The sequence below is a fragment of the Camelina sativa genome, chromosome 1 (assembly GCF_000633955.1).
Source record: "Camelina sativa cultivar DH55 chromosome 1, Cs, whole genome shotgun sequence".
Taxonomy (NCBI): Eukaryota; Viridiplantae; Streptophyta; class Magnoliopsida; order Brassicales; family Brassicaceae; genus Camelina; species Camelina sativa.
This window is the reverse complement of record NC_025685.1, coordinates 4851160-4869228: the sequence shown is the minus strand read 5'-3', so window position 1 is coordinate 4869228 and position 18069 is coordinate 4851160. Positions and strand designations below refer to the sequence as shown.

The 18069-nt window shown below is 34.0% G+C and overlaps 4 protein-coding genes across 6 annotated transcripts; 2 read left to right on the top strand and 2 right to left on the bottom strand.

Moving 5' to 3' along the window:
* Window positions 86-2952, top strand: LOC104776009 (homogentisate solanesyltransferase, chloroplastic-like). The gene is made up of 10 exons (XM_010500000.2): window positions 86-389; window positions 731-852; window positions 940-1086; window positions 1293-1518; window positions 1616-1689; window positions 1854-1946; window positions 2162-2279; window positions 2354-2416; window positions 2581-2613; window positions 2706-2952. Exons 1-10 carry the CDS (start codon window positions 180-182, stop codon window positions 2778-2780), a joined length of 1161 nt encoding a protein of 386 aa, XP_010498302.1. The 5' UTR covers window positions 86-179; the 3' UTR covers window positions 2781-2952.
* Window positions 3333-5027, top strand: LOC104775999 (40S ribosomal protein S5-2). Its single transcript, XM_010499989.2, has 5 exons — window positions 3333-3438; window positions 3523-3617; window positions 4093-4364; window positions 4480-4683; window positions 4776-5027. The coding sequence occupies exons 2-5, from the start codon at window positions 3525-3527 to the stop codon at window positions 4828-4830; spliced, it is 624 nt and encodes a 207-aa protein (XP_010498291.1). The 5' UTR covers window positions 3333-3438; window positions 3523-3524; the 3' UTR covers window positions 4831-5027.
* LOC104775979 (universal stress protein YxiE) lies at window positions 7274-8647 on the bottom strand. 3 transcript variants are annotated; one of them, XM_010499962.2, is made up of 4 exons: window positions 8281-8639; window positions 7898-8004; window positions 7691-7809; window positions 7274-7584 (listed from the first exon to the last, which is right to left on the bottom strand). In XM_010499962.2, exons 1-4 carry the CDS (start codon window positions 8579-8581, stop codon window positions 7491-7493), a joined length of 621 nt encoding a protein of 206 aa, XP_010498264.1. In that variant the 5' UTR covers window positions 8582-8639; the 3' UTR covers window positions 7274-7490. The 3 variants fall into 3 exon arrangements, with proteins under 3 accessions (XP_010498264.1, XP_010498281.1, XP_010498273.1); XM_010499979.2 differs by having other exon boundaries at window positions 7898-7998; window positions 8281-8634; XM_010499971.2 differs by having other exon boundaries at window positions 7287-7584; window positions 7898-8001; window positions 8281-8647.
* LOC104775964 lies at window positions 11553-14671 on the bottom strand (the record flags this gene model as incomplete). The annotated part of the gene is given in 7 exon segments (XM_019244211.1): window positions 11553-11821; window positions 12148-12344; window positions 12445-12738; window positions 12828-13068; window positions 13172-13227; window positions 13717-14602; window positions 14604-14671. Coding segments are annotated over 7 exon segments (1899 nt in total), but the record flags the coding sequence as incomplete, so codon positions are not given.

Sequence of the window (18069 nt, the reverse complement as noted above, 5' to 3'; positions counted from 1 at the left end):
AGCAAACCGGAACGGTCTATTACAGTACTTTCTTCTTCCGAACCGGAAAAAGGATTGGACACAAGACAAACACACAAGTCAAAAACAAATTTCGTCGTACAAATGAAAGTAGCAGAGTAAAGAAGAGAGAGTTGTTTTGTTTTTGTGTGGCTTGGCTAGTGGAAGTGGTGGCATCATCAATGGAACTCTCGATCTCGCAATCACCGTGTGTCCGGTTCTCGTCTCTGGCGCCTCGTTTCTCAGCAGCTTCTTCTAATCACCATCGCCCTTCAGTGCATTTAGCTGGGAAGTTTATAAGCCTCCCTCAAGATGTTCGCTTCACAAGCTTATCATCTTCGAGAATGCGGTCCAAAATTGTTTCAACTAACTATCGAAAAATCTCGATCCGGGTATGACTTCGTTCGAGCATATTTGCCGTTGCTTTTGACTTTTAGTCAAGATGGTAAAGATCAAATCTTGGTATACTTTATCTGGAACTGGTGGTTTAATAAGCTCGACTAATTGTGGCATTAGCTCCCGTAATTCGTTAAATCAAACAAAGTTGGAAAATTTAAGGAATACTAGGATTGGAAATGGTGAATGTTTGTAGTAGAATCTGGAAATTTTATGCTATTGAACAACATATTATGTTGTTTCTCTAAGACTTGCTCAGTTAGCAACATGTAATTGTTTTGATTTTATGGTGTTTATGCGTTTTTGCAATGTCACTCACACAACTAGATACTATCAGGCATGCTCTCAGGTTGGTGCTGCTGGGTCTGATCCAGTGCTGGATAGAATTTCCCGTTTCCAAAATGCTTGCTGGAGATTTCTTAGGCCTCATACGATCCGCGGAACAGCTTTAGGATCCACGTTAGTATTTTGTTGCATATCTGATTTATGAAGGGACTTCATATTCTTTGCTTTCATTTAGCTTGACTGTAATTATTTTTATGGCAGTGCCTTGGTGGCAAGAGCTTTGATAGAGAACACTCATCTAATCAAATGGAGTCTTGTACTCAAGGCACTTTCAGGTCTTCTTGCTCTTATATGTGGGAATGGGTATATAGTCGGCATCAATCAGATCTACGACATTGGAATCGACAAGTATGTGGCACCATTAAATGCAGATGTACATTGGTCACTATGATAATTTAATGTAGCATCACTATGATAGTTTTAAGCAGCAATAGTTATAAATTTCTAGTGTGCTATGTGTTACTTCTTATGAGTACCATGCATATGACCACTAGTTCTGAGTCAGTATATCACCCGGCTTATTTTCTATTTATATTTGAATTATCGTATTGCAGAGTGAACAAACCATACTTGCCAATAGCAGCAGGAGATCTATCAGTGCAGTCTGCCTGGTTGTTGGTGATATTTTTTGCGATAGCAGGGCTTTTAGTCGTCGGATTTAACTTTGGGCCATTCATTACATCCCTGTACTGTCTTGGCCTTTTTCTGGGAACCATCTATTCTGTACCACCATTGAGAATGAAAAGATTCCCAATTGCAGCATTTCTTATTATTGCAACGGTAAAGGCTGTGTTATGCTTCTCAGTGTAATAATTCAACTATCACCATATGTGAATCTTTAAATAACATAAATACTGTATCGATGTTTCCTTATCAGGTGCGTGGATTCCTTCTAAACTTTGGTGTTTACCATGCTACAAGAGCTGCTCTTGGACTTCCGTTTCAGTGGAGGTTAGTAGTCAAATGCACGATATTTTGATAAACAGGTCGAAATAATGAGAACTTTGCATACTTGTATGAATAGAGTTTTAAAATATGCGATGTTGTTCTTTGATTTCAACGTGAGAACAATGGAGATGACAATATATTACTCTCAACTTATTCGGTATTTGCAGTGCACCTGTGGCTTTCATCACATCTTTTGTGACACTGTTTGCGCTGGTCATTGCTATTACAAAAGATCTTCCTGATGTTGAAGGAGATCGCAAGTAAGTATACCATTTTCTCACAGCTCTTTTTGGCTCCGTCTATACAATCCTGGTGTCTTTTCAAAACGCAATTAATAGTTTGTCCTGGATTAACCAGCTCCGTTTGATATATATACGTTACGACCACTCAACAAACTTGGTTGACGAACGTTTTTATGTGTTTGTTCAAGCATGTTTAGTTAATCATGCTTGTTCCTTTGATTAATTTTGAATAGGTTCCAAATATCAACCCTGGCAACAAAACTTGGAGTGAGAAATATTGCATTCCTCGGTTCTGGACTTCTGCTAGTTAACTATGTTTCTGCCATATCACTAGCTGTCTACATGCCTCAGGTAAACACACCTCCTTCCTCATATTCTTTAACAATCTAAGTCCAAGTTGATTCATATTCTTTAACAATCAACAGGTTTTCAGAGGTAGCCTGATGATTCCTGTACACATGATCTTGGCTTCAGGCTTAATTTTCCAGGTAAGCATCTAAAGATACATCCTATTGGCTATTTCTCTTCACATAGTATTGTCAGTCTGAGAGAGTGCCCAGAAACGTCATAACTATATGCTTTTATTTTCTGCATTTTGACACATACCAAATCCATCCAATCTCTAATATCACTGTTGTTGATTTTTTGGTAGACATGGGTACTAGAAAAAGCTAACTACACTAAGGTAAAATACTTGTACAAACTTAAACTTCTAAAATCACCGAAGATTGTTGGAAAGTGTATCTAATATGGTGTAGAAACTTTTGGTTGTTGCAGGAAGCTATCTCAGAATATTATCGGTTTATATGGAATCTCTTCTATGCAGAGTATCTGTTATTCCCCTTCCTCTAGTTCTCTCTTTTGTATATCTTTCTTCCTTTCTTCTTCTTCTTCTTCTTTGTAGCTTGAAATCAAAATCAGTTTGTTCATGTACATCAATCACCAAGGATATGTCCTTTTGGAATTTTGATATCTTACAATAATATTGTTGTTACCAATGCAAACACCAGCTCCTTTTTAGTTTGATGATCATCCTTGACTAAGATTTAAACCGTAAAATAATAAAACAAAAGTCAATTCTGAATTCAAAAACTGATCCATTACAATTTTTGTAAATATAATCCATAAATTCATGTACACAGTAATATCGATATATGTCCGTTGTATATAATCGTTTTTTCATGATTTCATCTACAAAATGCATTCCTTAAACCATAAAAAAGATTCGAATTTCACTAATCAGATTCAGATCATATTAATAATTATGCTATGTAGACATATGTTAGTCCACGAGTAAACCCGCTAACCAAAAATAAACCGTTAACCCGGTTCTTTATTGGACAAACAAATGGAAGCCCATTTGAACAGCCCAAAACCCTAATTTCCAAAGTATATAAAAAAGAGTGATATTAGGGTTTTCGTGCGTCCTCTTAAAGCTTTTAGTTTTTTTTTTCTCTGCCGTCGTCTCTCTCTCTCTCTCTCTCATTCGCGCGACGCTACACTATATCAGGTGATCTTATTTCTCCAAATTCTCTCTCGGTACTCTGCTTTCGTATTCGTGAGGTTTGGCTCATTACTCTGTTTCATCCTGCAGCCATGGCCGCCGTCGCAGAAATTGACGCTGAGATGCAGCAACAGCTCACCAACGAGGTCAAGCTTTTCAACCGCTGGACCTATGACGACGTTGAGGTAATTTCTTCAGCTTTCATTCTCTTGAATTTTGTTTATGGAACCCTTTCTCATTGATTCTCTCTAGCTTCTGTTTCATCAGAGGGATTCAATCATTTGCAATTTTAGCTGAGTGTATTAGATTTGGTTGAAATCATTTCTAGCCCCTTTGATGCATCCTTCTCTTTGGTTATGATGGGTAGGTATCACCGATGTTTCAATGCTATTTATTATTGGCTTGATTGTTTAAGTTAGTTTAAAGGGTAAATCTTTTCCATGTCTTTTTAATTTTCAGTCTATCTTGATACTCATATCTTTGCATTGCTGCTTTAACCTTGTGCTCTTGTTTTGGTCTTTTTGATTGGGGAAATGAGATTCAATTCGTCGAGTTCTGTAGCATAGCTGCAGGACCTTTTAGCTTTCACTAATTTGTGGTTTGTACTTCTAATGCTAGAGATTAGTCACTATTTTGACGGTTTGTTTTCTAATCTTGTAGGTCGCAGACATCAGTCTTGTTGACTACATTGGAGTTCAGGCAGCTAAACATGCAACCTTTGTCCCCCACACCGCTGGAAGATACTCTGTGAAGAGATTCAGGAAGGCTCAATGCCCCATTGTGGAGAGGCTCACTAACTCTCTTATGATGCACGGAAGGAACAATGGTAAGAAGTTGATGGCAGTTAGGATCGTCAAGCACGCCATGGAGATTATCCACCTCTTGTCGGACCAGAACCCGATTCAGGTCATCATTGACGCCATCGTCAACAGGTATTTGCTAAGCTTGAGAATTTGCAAAGCAGCCAGCATGTTTTACCTTGGAATATCATTGCTACTAGGAACATTTCGTTTTTATTATTAATGTTTTGATTGTTTTTTGTTCCAGTGGTCCACGTGAAGATGCTACCAGAATTGGATCTGCTGGTGTTGTTAGGAGACAAGCTGTTGATATCTCTCCTCTAAGACGTGTTAACCAGGCTATCTTCTTGATTACCACCGGTGCTCGTGAAGCTGCTTTCAGGAACATCAAGACTATTGCTGAGTGCCTTGCTGATGAATTGATCAACGCATCCAAGGGCTCCTCCAACAGGTACATACACACCCAATGACTTCGTTATATTGCTCACATATATATTTTTAAGTACAGCGCAGCTAATGATAAATCCCTGGTGTGTCTTGCAGCTATGCCATCAAGAAGAAGGATGAGATTGAAAGAGTTGCAAAGGCCAATCGTTAAAGATTTTCCTTTTGCCCTGATGATTTCAATGTTATCGATGAGTTCGATGTTTTATTTTCATTTAGATTGAAATATGTGTCTCAGATCTTCTGCTCTTTTGTGTTATGAAGTTTATTTCGTCTGAACTACTTTGAATAGATAAATTTTTGATGCTTTTAAGCTATTTCGCATCAGTTTATTGTCAGTTTTTGAACTTATCTTACTGACTGCTGCCTTAAACTACCAATTGGTTCGGTTTTGGTGGGGATTGTCCAAATCTCTTTTCTCATGTTTACAATTATATGCAAAACTTATAACTGTATACTTTTGTATATTCAGTCTCGATCGTGAATACCTTTTATTCGTTCGTTCCAAAGAGGGCATTTGATTTACAAGAAATCAAAATTAGAAGAACAAGATGTTTCTAACTATCAATCATTGTAAACATTGAACAATATGATTTGGGGTAAGCAACAAAACTACGAAAATTCGCTTTATATTCGACCCATATTTTCATTGATATCTACTTTTCAGAGTACACTTTCATTTCTTAATATGCCACTAATTATCCAAATCAAACACAACACTTACGTACGGACACTCTTACGTTTATTTATAAGAATGTAAATAAATACAATACCTTTTGATCTTGCCAAGGCCACGACTACCCACAATAAGAAGATCAACGTGCATTAAGGAAAATTAAATTTTATTTTCAAGATTATGTTATATGTAGATTACATTAGTAATTTGTTAAGAGAACAAAATAAAAGTTATTTAGCTTTTCAAAATATAATTTACAGTTATGAACTGTATCCTATAATTAAACAAATTATTTTGTTAAAAAAAACTTAACACTTGAATCATTGGTGTACAAAATTTTCAATTTTCGAATTAGTTTAAAGTTAAGGTTTTGATACCAACAAAAGTATAAATTATAAAGATGATGTTATCATAACTTAAAAAGCTAATACTAATTTTTTCAAAAGGAAGAAGCTTCTATGCCAACTATGTCAAAATAAAAGTAATCGATATTAGTTAGTAGTTCATGGATGCGTGATTTATTCATAGGACGTTATCGGAATAGTCTGTTTTGATAAAATCATTTGAACAGTTGATGACTTTAATATTTGTGATTGTTTGTAGTCATATATATGATTAATGAGCAATAGAAATCCTCTTTGTACCAGCATTAACACAAGAAACAAAAATAGCAGTACAAACCGGTGGCGGTTCTGATCACTTGTTTGATCTTGACTCAAATCACGACTTTTAATGGACATCTTGGTCACACGTGCAGCGCTCTTGGTGAACTTACATGGTTTGTCGTTGGAGTATACAAAATCAATGACATCTGGATGACCTGTGTAGCCAGGGTTGACATCGAATTTGAGAGACAGAGTGACGACTTGGTTTGTTCCAAATATTTTTCCAACCTGCAAAAAAGTTATCCCATGTCAGAAGTTTGATCCTTGAAACCACTGAACTGAAAAGTTGGAGTCTTCCTGCGAAGAATAAGTACTTAAAATTCTATGAACTGTTGTTATTTTTCCATATTTTTCCAGTTGAGGAGGGTCAGTTTCTCAACACTAAATACCTCCATTGAAGGGATGTTAGTGTCTTGGATGATAGCACTATTTTCATTAAGTATTTGGTGGATTTTAGCAGATAATTATTTGCAATTCAAATTTAATTTTTTTTCTTTGTCTTTTTTGTTAAATTTTATCATCTAAATAATCAGTTTAAAGAACAGAAAAGCTACCAGAATTGGATCTGCTGATGTTATTAGGAGACAAGTTGTTGATATCTCTCCTCTAAGACGTGTTAACCAATCTATCTTCTTGATTACCACCAGTGCTCGTGAAGCTGCTTTCAGGAACATCAAGACTATTGTTGAGTGCCTTGCTGATGAATTGATCAACGCAGCCAAGGGCTCTTCCAACAGGTAAATACACTCCCAATGACTTCGTTATTTTGCTCACATATACAATTTAAGTAAAGCTAAGCTAATGATAAAACTGTTGTGTCTTGCAGCTGTGCCATCAAGAAGAAGGATGAGATTGAAAGAGTTGCGAAGGCCAATCGTTAAAGATATTCCTTTTGCCCTGATGATTACAATCTTATCGATGAGTTCAATGTTTTATATTCATTTAGATTGAAATATGCTCTTTTGTGTTATGAAGTTTATTTCGTCTCAACTACTTTGAATAGATATATTTTTGATGCATTAAGCTATTTCGCATCAGTTACTGTCAGTTTTTGAACTTATCTTACTGACTGCTTTAAACTACCAATTGGATCGGTTTTGGTCGGATATGATTGTCCAAATCTCTTCTCTCAGGTTTACCATTATATGCAAAACTTATTAAGAGGGGGATTTGATTTACAATAAATCAAAATTAGAAGAAAAATATGCTTCTTACTATCAATCATTGTAAACATTCAACAATATGATTTGGAATACTACGAGAATTCGCTTTATATTGACCCATATTTTCATTGACATTTACTTTTCAGATTACACTTTCATTTCTTAAATATGTCACTAATTATCCAAATCAAACACAACACTTACGTACATACACTCTTTTTTTTTTTCCTTTTTTTTTTTTTTTTTTTGTAATTAAGACACACTCATTGGAACTTATAATAATAACTCAAAACATATAAATAGATCCACGTTACTTAGTGAGGAGCTCCTTGGGTGGCTTGACAATAAGGATGGGACAGTTGGCGTGATGAGCGCAGTAATCGCTAACGCTCCCAATAAACGCTCTTCCGAAACGCACAAAGCAAACAAATTGAAAACGGTCATACATTTTGGTGAGTTTGGTTAATTCAATATGATTTATAAGATCAAAAATATAAATAAATACAATACCTTTTGATCTTGCCAAGGCCACGACTACCCACAATAAGAAGATCAACGTGCATCTGCTCCACCGCCTCGCAAATCATCTCCTTGGCTTCGCCTTCAAGCACTAGGGTTTCGGTACGTATCTGCACATCCATCAGACAAACATTTATAAATTACGTATCATAATAAGAAGATTTAGTTAGCTCGTATATAGTGAAATGTGTTTAGGACCTGTTTGGCTCGGCAAATTTGGAGAGCACGAGAGAGAAGAGCAGCAGAGGTCTCTTGTTGTGCTTTTTTCACTGACTCAATCATCGTCGAAGATGCGTACACTGCTGCTACGTTCGTTCACAAAACCAGGTTATCCACAATAACATTCTTATACAAAAATCAAATTTGTTCGAATGATGACATACTACACCGTTCTGTTTTTCGAGGGTTAATTTTATTCTTTCGCTCTAATACGCACTAGAACTTATCTAATAGTAATCGTAAACAAGATTTATATATATAATCCGACCGTTATATTCAAAACCATAAAATCTCTAATATGATCATATTTAAGTCATTAATTAAAATTCTATAAGATGAGAGAGATCAAATTAGGACCAAACCTGTGGCGCCGCCCGGTCCAGCCGGAAAGGCAGCAAAGTGATGGAAAGGGGACTGCACATGAACCACCGTGAGCATTCCACCCTCCGACTCAGCCGCCTCAGTGCCAGTTGTCATTAAGAGGTTAGAGAAATGGTCAATGACCCATTGGAGAGCGTAAAAGCTCGAGTCGCTCTCATCGATGGCAACCATCATCCTCTTCGTCCTAGCCACACTCGGTGCACCTTCAGCCTCTGGCGTCGTCTCTGGCTGCTTCTCCACCGCCGATGTTTTCATTGTCGTAGCTGTTTGATCTTCGGCCATTGATCTTGATTTGTTTAATAGTTTAATTATAAGTGAATAATTGTGATCAAACTCTGTTTCGTTTGCAGTCCTTTTTATATTGCATGTTGAGGATGATACGTCTCAAAGTATACTGGACACGTGGCATGCATGGCTGAGAAGATTGTAACGTGCAATAGGATATACATAATCTTTACTTTATTATTATAAATTATTAAAAGGAAGTTTCATGTTGATCAAATCAACAAAACAAAAAAAAAAAAAGTTGTGTGCGCTATATGTTTTAGTGGTCTGTTGTTTGTTTGCTAATGGTTTTGCTTTCATCGTGGCCATCCCTATCTCTATCTTTGATCCTTTTGCTTTAAATTTTTAAATGCCACTCAGTGTAAAGAAAGAGGATAAAAAGAAGCTGAAATCAATTTTTTTTTGTAGGGGTTATATGAGTTTAGCGATCGATTAGGNTTTTTTTTTTTTTTTTTGGTAGGAATCGATTAGGCAGATATTATAGTCTGAATTTGAGATTATCTTGTTTAATTTAAAAAATAATTAATGTAAATAAATGAAGATTACTTTTTGTTAAAAAAAAAATGAAGATTACTTTAAACACATGGAAGTGGTTAGGGAATAAGAGTTCCTTAAATGTGTTTAAAGTAATCTAATTTTGTAGAGTGGAAAAATATCGCATCAGAGGTAATTTGTTCGTTTCTCAATCTAACCGTCACCTTAAAGCTCTTCCTATTCACAGGTTCCCAACAAACCGTGAAATAATTTGTCATCAGAAATGATATTTCAGAAACGCAATTAATAGTGACTTTGTTAACAGAACAAAATGAACAATTGAAAATATCTATAAAGCAGAAGTAGTCGCTAGATTCCTTTTGGAGCATCATTTTGTTTTGGTACCTTTTTTATTAAAAATGGTTAGAAATAAACAAAATTTAATTAAATTACTCTATAGTTTTAATATATCTAAATGACTGTTTGTACTCATATCAGCTAAAACATATTTACAAATGGGTTGACACGCAGATCCCTTTTGATCCGACAATATCAGTCTTAAAAACACGCGGATCCATTAGTAACATGTATTGATTCTATTCGGATCATGTATTAAGTGTTTAATTTAAGAATACTTATTCCCGTCACCAAATAGAGAAAACTGGAGAAATGTGTGGTCCATTAAATAAGAAAACTGATATTCGAATATTTAATGGCTTCAGTATCATAGAACACAATATTCCAAAACAACATTATTTGGAATATCAAATCAACTTAATACAATTAAATAAAATAAGTTTAGATTTTGCAATATTTCCTTAACAAAATTAATTATGAGTAGTATAGATGGAAAAAACTAATTCGGTTTTACAAATGAGCAGGAAGTTTGATTTATGAGAGATCCACATTTAACAGTTTAATTCGGTTCTATATTTGAGTATATTTAAACTTTTAAAAAGTAAACATATTACAATATATTTACGTTTTAAGATATTATTATTATTTGTTTCTTATAGGATGTTTAAATTAATATAAATATTTTAACTCTGGAAAGTTTAAAATATTATAATATATTTAAAGTCTACAAAATATTTAAGTAATATTCATATTTTTACTCTTTAAAAAAAGAAAATTTTAAATTTTTTGAGTTAAACCCGTTAAAACATGTGTTTTTATCAAACTATAAATTTAACTAATATATTTTGTAATCATAAATAAACATAATATATATATATGTATGAAAATAAAATATTTTTAAAAGAAAATTTAATTTATATTTGTATTTCTAAATAGTAGTTACCCTAAAATAAGTATTTAAACTCTAAAAATTAATAATTATAATTGGTTAACTATATTGTATTACTATATATTTATGAAAAATTGAATATTAATAAGTAGTTTTTAATAATATTTACTATGAATAAATCTTCTATTGCATAAGGAAATAAATTATATGTCAAAACATGTGAGAAAAGCACAAAATTTTAGAGTTTTGTTCTCACTCAAAAATTTTGGACGGTAAAAATTGTCAAATAGTTAATTATTTAAGAGAGAACAGCTATGAGACATAAAAAATTTACGGGTAGGGACGAGATGAAACATAACATAGTTATGTCTAGGTTATATACATGCAATAATTCAAACTAAAACTAAATTAATATTTGATACTTAAATTTAACGTCTTTAAGCATATCGCTATCGCTTAAAGACTTAAAGACTACAAAAAATCGTTGTATGTATGTTACCTTGCAAAGGATTAATGATGTCTAAAAAATGTATTTATCTTAATATGTTTTAACATTTACCATGTACGTAAACCAATTATACTACTCAATACTCTTTAAAATTTCGTAATTATAAAAAACATTTAAACCAAAACATTTGATGTATTTGAAATATACCTAAATTAATTACAATATTTGTTATTCCGTGCTATAGCACGGATATCACCTAGTACAATTTAAAGTGATAAACTGAATCTTATTTAACAGTTAATATCGAGTTTTCTTTAAAAATACTAACACTTGAATCATGTACGCTTTAAGTATAAAATATTTATATTTCTGGAATCAGCTTAAATATAAAGTTAAGGTTCGAAAAATGTGAAGAAAAGTAAGAAAAAAAAGAGTAAAGTAAGACGCTGATGTTTATGACTTATGGTAACATCCAAAGCTTCTATCATTTTTCCAAAAAGAAGAAACTTCCACACCAACTACGTCGGTCAGAATAAAAGTAATCTATATTATAGATGGGTGATTGTTCATAAGACGTTATCCGAATAATAGTCTGATTTTATAAAATCATTTGAATAACTGCTGCGTTTAATTATTGAGATTGTTTATAGTCAATATGATTACTTAGCAGTATATAAGTCTATAAGGTAGCCAGCTAAGCCAATATATACATTTGAAATGATCCTCAACAACAGAGTAGTGAAGACTCGATAGTGAATACAAAATACTAAAGTACTTAACTATTGGCCGTTGGAATATACTAGTATATTTATCTTCTTTGATTCTTAAAGAGTAAAGAGCCCAAATCCAGGATCCGCAGTGAATCATGCATGAACAAAAAAATGAGTTTTGATATGGATCAAAAGTTCAATTTCAATTGTTAATAGACCAATCATAGTCTTGGTAAACGATGTTAACAGAACCCCCTCCATCACCAAGAAGATGGGTTAAAAGACCTGCTTTATTTGCATCTATATAACTCATTATCCACTTCAACATTTTCTTGTCTTCAGTGAAATCTTCTTTGTACCTATATTTACCATAACAAACAAATAAGTGCTTAAAATTCGATCGTAATTATTTTGGTGGATAATTTACTAGTTATAATTTCAAAACACCATTTGAGCTATGATCAACACTCTCATTTTGGTTAACCGTTTGACTGCATGCATCGTGTCTCGGTCCAGTCCATAAGTCCATTAGATGGGTGGGTGAGTATGAAAATTAGCAGAATCTTATTTTGAATTCAACTATAAATTATGAGGGTAATAACCTATGACTCATATGTATAAATCTCAACAAGTAGATCTCATAATATCAATATTCAATATTGATACTGTGAAGAGGATTAATTACCATTTCATGATTCTTGACAGATGTATGGTCCTCTTGTCCAAGACAACCTCAATTCCACCATTTTGGAAAAACTCTCTAGCTGCTCGTTTGAGCTCAGCTTCGACTCCTTCCGGTGTGAAAAACCTCACCATTGGACTTGATTTAGTCCCATCGCATTGCCCAAAATGTACTAATGGATTCAGTTTTTGAAGACCAAGCTGCCATTAAACCAGAAGATTAGACCTATATAGGGAATAGTATATCCGATCGAACACGAGTACGTATGAGTATCAAACAGACCTGGAACTCTAAAATTACCTCATGCCGTGTTGTATTTCCGTTGATGAACGGCCTAATAAATGGACTAGACAGTCTGCGACCGCGTCTAAGGATGTCATTTCGGATGGAGTTAAGGGAATAAGAGTAGCCTCCTACAACGTACTGAAAATCTGTAAAGAAGGACCTTCTTGCGATCATTCCCTCGGGACGTCCGATTCTGATCAAGGCATGGATCACCATTGCGTTGTATAAGTTCAAGAAAAACGCTAACATCTCTTCCGTTGAGAGTTCCACAAGATTCAAACGGTGAAGGTCTTGAGCCATATTTAAGTACTTTTATTCATGGCCATGGTCAAAGCATATAACCAAATTAATGAACAACGATAAACTAAAATCCGTTTATACACTCTTAACTCGATGACATGATAGTACCTTCTAAACTCTTCACTCTGGCTGATTCTCATGTAGTCAACACTAGTACGGTCATTGGAGGAATAAGACTCGAGAATAGCAGTCATGATTTTGAAAAGCTTCTGCCCAACCATGGCTGCATTTTGGGGCTCCATGTCGTTGGTGGAACCTCTAAAATTGTAACATTTTGAAATAAACGGCTCGTGCTCGAGGAAACGGTAGTAATGATTGCCATCTTCAAACTCGTTTTCTCTACAAATGTTAGTTTTCAAAAAGATAGAAAATTACACTAGATTAAGACGACACTTATGCAAAATCCTTTACAAAATAAGAAAAGGAAAGGAGATTTATGTACCCAAAGACATGGTGGATAAAGTGTTTCTTGGCTAGCCTCTTTCCAATCTCGACGGCCTTCACAAGAACGTAAACAAATAAGCTATTACAAACAATATAATCATCAAGATTCAAGAATGATATTAATCTAGATGAAGAATATATTTTTTTTGGTGAGTTTTTTTTTTTTTTTTTTTTTTTGGTGAATCTAGATGAAGAATATATTATGTCAAAGTAATTTGGCTTTAGGAAAAATATATTTTCTTCTAAAATAAATTTAATAAAAGTCCACATATACACATATGCATGGATCACACATGTTCGATTTTAGTGCCGAAGAATAATATCTAAATCTACCAAAAATAATTCAATCAGTGGTCAATAAATCATGAGAAATTGGAATGAAATATCTTTTAAGAGGATATATTGTTATAATAGCTTTGACTTAAACTCATATGATTTCAAACCAAACTTGGTAATGTAGCGTCCACGTAAACATAACATAGGTGGCGTAACACATGATCATTATAAAATTATCGAATTCTCACGTATTAATTACGTACGTACCTTGATCCTCCCACAATCCGAGTGATGAACCATGAGTATCTCGATCATCTCACCGCCGGAGAAACAGTTCTTAACGATCTTCATCCTCAACAAACGATCCTTAATCGGTAGCTTCTGTCTCAAAACCCTAACGAATCTCATCATCTTATCATCACCATCTTCAAAACCGTCCTTATTACTACTGCTCTCTTCGTCGAACCCGTACATAACCGGCGACGGCGCATCGCCACAACACTTGTCCGTTAAAAACTCCTTGATCCTCCGATCGAATTCACCGCTGTTTCTTAGCGAGTTCAACGCCGTTAAACCTCCGAAGTGTTTCTCGTTGAAGAAGATCTGAGGGACTTGAGACTTCCCTGTTCTCTCGACCAGCTCCTTCTCTCTCTCTGTATACACGTCGATGTTGATCTCCGAGAAATCGAAGCCTCGTTCCCGGAAAAACAATCGGACGGCTGTGGAGTCTCGGCAGTTAGATCTCGAGAATAAAGTCACACGGCCTTTGATCTCTTCTTCGCTTTTCAGCTTCACGAGGACTTTGACTCCGGAGATTTCGAACTCGGTCACGTCTGATTTGGTGACGTCGACGTCTTCGTCACAACTCTCCTGCGAGATCGAGAGGCGTTTCGAAATCGCGTCTCCGCTTCGGCATATGAGTCTCATCAAATCGGCGGTGAATTTCTCCGGAGGATGCAACAGTTCTTCTAAGGAGACACGATGGCCACGTGGCGGTTCGAGTCTTGGGAGCTGAGGATGTGGTGTGAGAATCTTCTGGTCGTCGATTGAGATTTGCTTCATCGGGTTACGAGTGGGTACCGTGGCGGGATGATCGTGATCACTACTGCTCGATTTTGAATTTGAATATGGAGAAGAGATATGGTGGTTTGCGTCTTTTACGGTTTGTAACTTATTCAGATTTTCTCGGACTTTGGCTAGAAAATTTACTTTCGTCATTGAAAATGGAGAGAGATAGATATATAAGATCAGATTTCAACAATTTTGGTAATATTGAAGAGAATAAATTAAGCGGTTTTGGTAAGTGTTAAAAATTAAGTTTCATACACATCATCTCTTTCAAATTACAATATATGTAATGTAACTCATTTATGAACTAGTCAAAACTCAAAAAGTAGTTTTGGTCCAATGAGAAATAGACCAAACCAGATGAAACCACTAATAAGCGCTAATTGGTTACCTGTAGTCTGGTACGCTATAAAGTCCCTAGGGTCATTCTTCACTTTCACAAAGCTTCCTACCACTTTATCCTCAAAGCTCTTCATACAAATGTCTTATACCTGGACTTGATGGAGCTAAACAAGCTAGACTTGATGGATCTAAACAAGCTTTATTTTGTAGGATGTCGTCTCTCATACAAATGTCAAAACCTTTCAACTGTAAGACTCAAGAGTACTCTTCATGATTCATTTTTTTTAGGGTATGCTATGTATGTAATAAATGTTATGTATGTTTTGTTGTATAAAAAAAAAAGTTCTCCTAATTGCTCCTATATATATATATATATTCTCTTTTCACTTAATCTTACATGTTTAATGGGATAACAACTATTTGTGTGGATCCTATCATAAATACAATATAAATAATATAGGTAAATTATCAAATGAATATATAAAAAAATTAATAAGATTTTTAAAAAAGTAATTAAATAGTGTATTAAAAAATTATCTTCATATAATTTATTAGAATATTGATTTTAACATCAGTTTTCTGAAATGATATAAATATTAAACATTAGTTTTGATAAATGATGTAAATATTTTATATCAATTTACTAAAAATGAAGTAAGATTTAAAACATTTTTTGGAAATGATGTAAATGAACATCGATTCTAATAACCGAAGCAAATATTTATTTTAATTGATGCAAATTATTTGCATCAACAAAATGTAAATCATTTATTTAAGTGATGCAAAATATTTTAGCATCATTTAAATATGATACAAATATAAAATATAAATGATATGAAACCATCTCTTTTTTTTGGTAGTGAAAGCTCCTCCCAGCAAATTAATTGAACGAGAAGTGTACTTAAACCAGTCGATACCATAATATCTGGTTGAGTTGTTGAAGAATTAACTCCCACAAAAGCTAAGGCCACAAAACATCGTAAGAGTAAGATCAATTTATGTCTGGTTGTTCCATGTAAGACAATCTTTTTGAATGAATCATCTTCGAGTTCTTAGAGGAGTTAATTTCATCCTTTTCTCTCATCCATACTAAGATGGTCAATCTTTCTACGTCAACAACTAAGATCTCCGAATCTCTGCCCACTTTTACAAGCAAATAACCATATTTAGTCATAGCTGTATGATCAGCTGAGTATTGATGGGAAGTTGGGAGAATTCCTTTTAGCTCTACATGTAGCTCAGTCCCATAAGAAGACCGCATAGTTTCATCACGATTTCACAGTTGTATCACTTTGTCTGACATCAGACCAATTACACATTTATTGTCAAATGTGCAAGAAATATAACCACATCCAATTGTTTCATATGTTTGAATGCATTGTCCTGAATGAGCAGCCCACTGTTTGATTACCTCTTTGTCTCCACATGTAATTAGCTCTTCATCATTTTTACTGCACAAAATCATAATAACTGGAGACTTATGCCCTTTAAGTGTATTTTTGACTGAAAACTCATATGTGAGTCGTCCATGTGTAAGAACACCATAATCAACCAATTCATTTTGAGGTTAAGTGTACGATATATCTAACACTTCACAGTTGGGTTTATGTACAAACCTCCCATATAATTGCAAAGTGATCTTTCGAACATGAGGCCAAGAAGTTACCATCGGAAGAACTTGAGAAACAATACTTCATCTCGATGTTCTTTCAACGTCTGAAACACATTAGAACAAAAATTGGATCATTTGGTGTATCTATAACATCACATATGTAGAGAGAGCTTAACATTAAGTCACTGAAAGTGTGAAGAAAACCACAACGTCATAAAATTGTCTTATTACCTGTAGAGTCTTAAGGTATCATACCAAGCCCACAATTATGATCATAGTAGAGGGAAATCTCACTGTCATGAACATTGTGAAACTGACAACGTTCTCGATCAGTTTTAACTCCAGCCTCTTTGTTGGGATAATCGATAGAGGAAGCAACCTAAGGTACCACAATATGCATAAAATAATAGCTTTGTCATTCCCAAGGATGATCATAATACATAAACCATGTAATTGTCTATGAATGAAAATATACTAGCTACTACTATTAGATAGTTACGTTAATGTTTGTACTTGGTCTTGGTGTACACTGGAATCATCGCTGAAGTTATAAAGTCTATGCCAATAATGGTCCGATATATATAAAACAACACACTGGAAATAAAAATCCATGACCAGACAATAAGCATATCTATCGATTTCATCATCATTACTCAGTTTGAGAATATGAAGACAACTGAAATATCAAAGGATGATTGACATAACGAATATGAATGTTAATAATAACACAATGTTGTCGACCTACCTATTAAGAAAAACGAGCGCAACGGATATTTTGTAGACAGTCTATAACGAAACGCGTCTTCGAAAGTGATAGCCGACATAAGTTTTTTTTCATACCAAAAAAACAATCCTGCAGGTAAGAAAATCATAGAGATAATTATTGTCAAAAGAAAAAAAAACCATAGAGATAACCCCATTTTATCTGATATAAATTATCATATAATGTTATTTTGTAGTAAAAGGAGCCTACTAAAAGATAATATATTATGAAACAGAAAAAAGCATTTGATCCTATTATAATTCAGTTCCACAATGTGATTTTGTTAGTCTAGGTATTGGTTTGGCTGGTTGGTTTTTTAATCAAATAGAAACCAAATGCAAAAATTTAATTGCCTTTTTGGCTCTTGTTCAATTCACATTTTTAGCAAAATATGTGTAGATTTCAAATGTTTTTAAAAGTGAAATTTTTGATCTTTTTCATTTTTAATTTGTTTCAATACATTTTATTGCAATAGAGAAAAGTTAACCTTTATACATTTCATTTTAGTGGATACCTCAATTAATATAGTAGGATATGCAACTTTTTTTTTCTTTCTCGTAGTAAATAATATTGTAACAAATTAATGTTAAATATGATATGTCAAAAAAAGTGCAAAACTTATAAATGAAGGTGGATAAGTATTGTTATACTATTTAAATATCACATCATTCACATTTAAAGTAGTGTGACAGGAAGGAAATAGTATATAACAAAATCTAAGCATTAATTTCCTTAATGATATTTCCTAAAATATACTTATGAAACTTGCATTTCCATTAACCCTATTTATAAACCCTTAGCATAATAATAATAGAGAAGAAAATTCAAAACAAAC